Source organism: Psammomys obesus, unplaced genomic scaffold (assembly GCF_907164565.1).
Source record: "Psammomys obesus unplaced genomic scaffold, mPsaObe1.curated_primary_1811, whole genome shotgun sequence".
Classification (NCBI taxonomy): Eukaryota; Metazoa; Chordata; class Mammalia; order Rodentia; family Muridae; genus Psammomys; species Psammomys obesus.
This window is the reverse complement of record NW_026591598.1, coordinates 156,732-163,370: the sequence shown is the minus strand read 5'-3', so window position 1 is coordinate 163,370 and position 6,639 is coordinate 156,732. Positions and strand designations below refer to the sequence as shown.

General features: G+C 52.9%; 1 protein-coding gene across 1 annotated transcript in view; it reads right to left on the bottom strand.

The window, feature by feature from the left end:
* Window positions 1-906: 906 nt before the first annotated feature.
* The window catches only part of Slc2a1 (solute carrier family 2 member 1), a 28,379-nt gene continuing 22,646 nt past the window's right edge, over window positions 907-6,639 (bottom strand). The window contains exons 3-10 of the mRNA XM_055611446.1: window positions 5,953-6,113; window positions 5,586-5,826; window positions 4,998-5,160; window positions 4,718-4,905; window positions 4,288-4,392; window positions 3,798-3,899; window positions 2,262-2,465; window positions 907-2,007 (exon numbers count right to left, since the gene is read on the bottom strand). Coding sequence (XP_055467421.1) covers window positions 1,807-2,007; window positions 2,262-2,465; window positions 3,798-3,899; window positions 4,288-4,392; window positions 4,718-4,905; window positions 4,998-5,160; window positions 5,586-5,826; window positions 5,953-6,113 — 1,365 coding nt within the window. The 3' untranslated portion in view covers window positions 907-1,806. The remainder of the gene's footprint in view (window positions 2,008-2,261; window positions 2,466-3,797; window positions 3,900-4,287; window positions 4,393-4,717; window positions 4,906-4,997; window positions 5,161-5,585; window positions 5,827-5,952; window positions 6,114-6,639) is intronic.

The following is a 6,639-nucleotide window of genomic DNA, read 5'->3' as shown; positions in this document are numbered from 1 at the left end:
TTCTCCAGAACCTGAGGGCTTCGGCCTTAGGCTACCCGCCTTGCCACGCCCCTGCCCGCCCCACTCAGCCTTCAGGAGCTCAGCCTTGGCCCTTTTCAGCTTTGTTCAATTGGGAAGGAGCTAGAGTAAGTCCTTACACCTTTTTTTCTCCATAAGCCCCTATGGCTGTCTGCGCAGCCAGGAAAGGAAGTTTCCTCTAGGCTTTTAAGAGGGTAAATGGAGATGGGAGACCCATGGAACTCTGCTAAAGCTATCTCCAGCTAGCTCTGCACTAGATAGCGCTCAGAATCCAGACGAACCCACACAGGTGGGACCATACACTGCCCCAACAAAGTCCCTTCAAAGTCCCTCTGAATTCAACGGGGGAAGGTTCTCTGGGAAGGACCTGCCTGTTTAAGTGCTGTCAGACACCCTGGTACTCCCTCGGGTGGCCTCTGATTTCTGTGAATAAGAACGTTGACTTGGATACGAGGCACCCCAACAACTCACTAGGGCAGCACAAAGAGCTCATTTTGTTTGGGGGACAGGAGACAGGGTACAGAGAGGAAGTTGTAGACAGCTTGTTAAACTTCTTGAAGCCTGTCAGATGAAGATAGGATTCTCATCTTCAAGATAATGTTCAAGCCTGAGTAGCAGGGCTGGGACAGTTATGGGTCTGAAGATAACATGGTGAAAATGCTGAAGGCCAAGACAGAGAACTTGAGTTTTCCTCTGGGTCAGAGGTCATAGAGATTTTTGAGCGATAAAAGGGACACTGATGAAAAAAAAAAGGGGGGGGGGGAGGGGTGTACACCGAACAGGTGCTTACAACTGTCAGCACCCTGAGCCAAGAAGCCCAAAGCCTCTGCACTGTTACAGCCATGCTTTGCTTCTCTCTCACATCCATCCAACCTGCCTGGCCCCAATCCACACACATTCTGAAACCATGTTTCTAAAAACCAGCCATTTATATCTGCTTAGGTAAAGTTACAGAAGTATGTTGGTGTATTTACAAGTGGGTTTGTCCAGATATACTATAACTTAGTGTCTATTAATATTGACAACCAAAAAATATATAAATATCTTCCATCTATACACAGCAGGGCAGGAGTGTCCGTGTCTTCAGCAGTGAGTTCTCCGCCTCTGAGGCTCTTCTCATGGTGGTCCTCTGGCCCTCAGTGCACAGGAGACTAGAACCTGGCAGCCCAGTCTGGCCCTTCCCCTCTACTCCCTGCACTCCAGTGCTTCCAACTGGTCTCAGGCAAGGAAAGATTAATTGAGTGGTTGGGTAGGAAGAGACAGGAATGGGCAAATCCTAAAAATGGAGCCTGGACCCTCTGGTGGGGAGATCCAGGCCTTTGGAAGGGGTGGCAGCTACCGCCTCCTGAGGTAAAGCCTCATAGCTCATAGTTCGATTAGTGTGTCCTTGGCTGTAGGTCCAGCCCTACAGATTAGCTTGGCGAAGAAGGCATGTGTCTGGACAGGGCATGGTCCCCACCCTTAGGCACTGGGCCATCCAAGGTGAAGACTAGGGTGTGGAGATAGAGTGGCTGATAAAAAAAAATAATAACAAAATCAGTAATAAAAAAATTATAAAACCTGTTGCTCATCTGAATAGATCTGAGCAACAGTCTTGCTTTCATTAAAAATTCTGGAGCCATCAAGAGTCCTAAATATTCTTCTGGACTTCACTGCTGGCTGAAGAAAGGCGCCCAGGCCCGGCTTGCCTGAGAGCTGTCAGTTTGGAAGAGGTCTCATCTAGCTGCCTGTGCTCCAGAGAGATCCTGTGGCTGCTGGGAACAGGCCGGGCTGGGTGTGGGGCTCTCCTCACACTTGGGAGTCAGCCCCCAGAGGGTGGAAGAGCTCCTCAGGTGTCTTGTCACTTTGGCTGGCACCCCCCTGCCGGAAGCCAGAAGCGATCTCATCAAAGGTCCGGCCTTTGGTCTCAGGAACTTTGAAGTATGTGAAGATGAAGAACAGCACGAGGAGCACCGTGAAGATGATGAAGACGTAGGGACCACACAGTTTCTGGAAAACAGACAGACATCACCCTCTGTTTGGACTCTACCTCTTAGCCTTTGATCTAAAGAAGGGAATTACTACCAGCCAACCAGGTGCTAAAAAAACTAAATGAGACTGCTTACCCCTGACCTGAAAACTAAGGGAAGAGCCTGGCCTGGGCTTCTGAGCTGCTTGTCAGCCTGACTTGGGCTAGCACCTCACACAGCATGATGGGTCCCTACGTGAGGTGAGAAATGGTGGAGAGACAATGTGGTTCTCACCTCCACATACTGGAAGCACATGCCCACGATGAAATTAGAGGTCCAGTTGGAGAAGCCAGCCACAGCAATAGCAGCAGGACGGGGCCCTTGGCTGAACAGCTCAGCCACAATGAACCATGGGATGGGACCAGGGCCTACTTCAAAGAAGGCCACAAAGCCAAAGATGGCCACGATGCTCAGATAGGACATCCAGGGCAGCTGTTCCTGTTGAGGGAGATGGGGTGAGAGGTTAGACTGGGATGTGATGGCTTCTCAAGGAAGAGAAGCTGCAGCAGTCTCTACACTGGGCCGAGAGGTAGGAGGTCTGGGGTCACCATGGATTTCCTGTGCAACCCAATGTTGCACAGGAACATCTGATGAAGAATGGCCCCCAGAGGCTCATGTTTGAATGTTTAGTCCCCAGTTGGAGGAGGACTGTCTCTGCTGGTGGGATTGGAGGTTTCAAAAGCCAATGTTGTTCTCTGCCTCACGCTTGTGGGGAAGTAGGCTCTCAGTAACTGCTCCAGTGCCATGCCCGCCTACCCGCTGCCATGCTCCTGCCATCATGGTCCTGGACTCGAGCCCTCTGGAGCCATGAGCCCCCAAATAAAATGCTCTTTTCTATAAGTTGCTTTGGCCATGGTGTCTCATTATAGCAATAAAAAAGTAACTGAGACACTCAGGTACCCTATGCAGGGTCTCAGTCTCACAAGGATCTATTTATTCTATGCCTCTCCTGTAGTGTTCTTGGACTCCATGGTGCTTTCCCTCACATGGATTGGACACAGTGGGTGTGTGTGTGTGTGTGTATTAGTGATAGGCTGGGCACCAGCTGAGCTAAGGTCAATTCTTAGCTTCATTCCTTATCCAACATAGGGCCTTAGTTTGAGTAAAATGGGAATGCAAGCTGAACCCCTCTAGTCAGAAACACCAGAAATACAAAATGCTTCAAAATCTGAAGCTTTAAGTGCCTAGTGACTTGATAGAAGGGGAAAATTCCATACCTAATCATGTATGATGCCAGTCAAAATACAGACATGATAAAAGTACCATTTATGTTTGCCATCAGCCTATGTGTGGATGGCACATATGAAACATAAATGAACTCTACGTTTAGATCTGAGTCCTAAGAAACTCATTGTATATATTCTGATAATCACAAATCTGCAACCCAAGGTGTATCTGGTTTGAGCACTTCAGGGAAGTGAAGTGAAGCTGCTAAAGCTGCAAAAGCCCCTCGCCAGGAGAATGGAGACAGGTGTGTCTGTGTACTCTGTGGCATGAGAAGGACCATTACTCTGCTGAGGGTTGCTGGGGAGATGAGCCCATCTAGGGAAAGGCATTAGGCAAGGCATTTTTCTATGGTGATAAAAGCCTGGCTTCTAGAGCTAGATGTGCTGGGTCAGGAAATCCCTAGGCAGGGAAGAGAAAGATCAGGATGGGAGGAGACAACCTGAGAAGCCACTCCCACACTGGCAGCCTAGACTGGGTGGGTACAACATGGGCATTTGGGGATCTAACTACAGGTCCCCACCCTGCCTCGCCCTGGCCACTCACCAGCAAGGCCAGCGCGATGGTCATGAGTACAGCACAGCCTGCCATGCCAGCGAGGCCAATGAGGTGCAGGGTCCGCCGTCCAGCTCGCTCTACCACGAACAGCTGTGGGCAAGGGGAAAGACATGTTCCCACGTGCCTCTTGGAGCCCACCTGCCCAGAGGGGCCCCTCAATAGCTAAATACACACACTAGTAGGGAAAACAATGCCTTTTCCCACCATGCTGAACCTTGGAGGGAATGAGGGCAGACACCTGCCTTCTGAGTCCAACAGGGTGAGAGGTGGCCCTGGGGATCAGACAGCTCAAGTGTCCTGGCTGTGACCTTGGGAGAGCACTTGCCTTCTCACCTACCTGGGAGTTTGTGTCAGCTGAATGGTATGAGTAATAAAGCCTCACGAGTTCCCTGACACAAGCCTGGCTCCCAGGACAGGCTGTCATTCTGTCATGATGCCCTCAACTGGACCCTGGCTGCTGACCAAAAGCAGGACTCACCGACACCACAGTGAAGGCCGTGTTGACAATACCCGAGCCGATGGTGGCATACACAGGCTGCTGCACGCCTGCCTTCTCGAAGATGCTCGTTGAGTAATAGAATACCTGCCAGAAAGGGAGACAGTTGGCGATCTATGCTTATGGCCTTCTCCTGCCTCTGTACCAGTTCTAGTGGGTGTGGGGCCCAGGTGAATAAGTGAGTGTGTGTGTGTGTGTGTGTGTGTGTGTGTGTGTGTGTGTGTGTGTGGTGTTCAGACGGAGGGGGTGGGGATGAACACCTCCCAGTAGGTGGATTCTGCCACACGTTTTGCCTCTATAGGTTTACTGCTTTGGCAGAACTTTCTTATTGTTTTGTTGGGGACTCACTCATGGTGCACACTTGAGCCTGGACTTGGCCGGGGCCACAGGAAGGGGTAGGTGGGACACTCACAGCATTGATGCCGGACAGCTGCTGGGACAGCTGCAGCACCACAGCGATGAGGATGGGCTGATGGTAGGCGGAGGAGCGGAACAGCTCCAGGATGGTGACCTTCTTCTCCCGCATCATCTGACGGCCTTCTTCTTTCATCTCCTGCAGGTCTCGGGTCACATCGGCGGTCCCTCGGAGCTTCTTCAGCACTGGTGGGACCAGAGGGAAGGTGGGGTGGCTCAGAGCAGGGGAAAAGCCTGAGCTCAGGGGGGCAGGGAGGAGGGCAGGGCCCAGCCCGTACCACTCTTGGCCCGGTTCTCCTCATTTCGATTGATGAGCAGGAAGCGGGGGCTCTCGGGGCAGAAGGGCAACAGGATGCACTGTAGCAGGGCTGGGACGAAGATGATGCTGAGCAGCAGAGGCCACAAGTTTTTATTACCCATGATGGAGTCTAGGCCAAACACCTGGACAAAGAAACCAGGGACTGTGAGTGGCCCTCCCTGCCCTGGCCCTACTACAGGACCCCTCTCAGCCACCAAGCAGGACTCCCCTGACCACCAGCTGCTGGGAGCTGGGAGGACCTCTCTGAAATGTTCCCTCACCTGCAAAACCAGCTCAAATTACTGCGAGGACAAGGGACAGGGCCACATATAAATGTGTCCAGCACTGCATATAGGGGTTGTTACTCAGCTCTAGGAGGATTCAGGGACAAAGATGAAGGAGATGAGGCCAGGGGCTCTTGCTCTTAGGCTGGTAGGTCTGGGGGGGGTCATGTACATTCTGGCATCCACCTGCTGCAGGGTGCCCTAGGCAGGACTGGGTAGAGAAGCTCTGCTGGGCTGTGACCTAAGGGCCAACGCTGCGGGCAGGTCCACCAGGACCGACTTACCTGGGCAATGAGGATGCCAACGACGATGCCTAGCTGGTGCAGCGTGCCTAGGGCTCCACGAAGAGCCGTGGGTGACACCTCTCCCACATACATGGGCACAAAGCCGGTGGTCAGGCCACAGTACACGCCAATGATGAAGCGCCCCAGGATCAGCATCTCGAAGGACTTGCACAGTTTGGAGAAGCCCATAAGCAGGGCAGACAAAAAGGCCAGCAGGTTCATCATCAGCATGGAGTTCCGCCTGGGGATGGGTCACGGGTCAGCCAGCTGCCAGGACCCCAGACTCCCCGGAGACAAGGCCACAGTCAGACGCCCTCCCAGAACTCCCTGGGCTCCCCAAGCCAGAGCTGGGGCCCTTCCTGCTTACCTGCCAAAGCGGTTAACAAAAAGGCCCACGGAGAAGGAACCAATCATGCCCCCAACCGAGAAGATGGCTACCGAGAGGGACCAAAGCGTGGTGAGTGTGGTGGGCAGAATGGGCTCTCCAGTGCGGTTGGACCATGTCTGGTTGTAGAACTCCTCAATTACCTGCAGAGAGACGAACCCAGGTAAGGGGCCCCTCCAGACAGAGCGGCTACCTCCCTGCAGATGCCAGAGCTTGACTGCAAATCCATTGTGTGTTCTTCAGCCAGCTCCCTTCTTCCTTTTACATAGGTTCAGTTTCCCCAGGTAAAAAGAGGTCTGGGCCCTCCCCCTCTCCCAAGGGGCTCAAGACTTAGTGGGAAAGATGGCCAAAGATGACAGAGCCAGTTTGGGCACCGAGCAGGAAGGCACAGGTAGGAAAGGCTTCTGCCCAACTGCCCCCTTTCAGATGGCTCCCCGTATACTCTGGGCCACAAGCCACAGCTGTAGGCCCTGCGCCCTCTCCCTACCCCCTGCAGGGGAGGAAGCACAGCTGGACAGACAGGTTCTGCCATTCTGAGGGCTGCTGGGAAGTGTACACTCACTGACTCTGCATTCTGAGCCTGGGGGACTAAAGGACACGTTCTAAGGCACTGTCACTTTCTGTTTCCCAAGCCCAGCTCCCCTGTGGCTGGCTGGAAATGCCACCTTG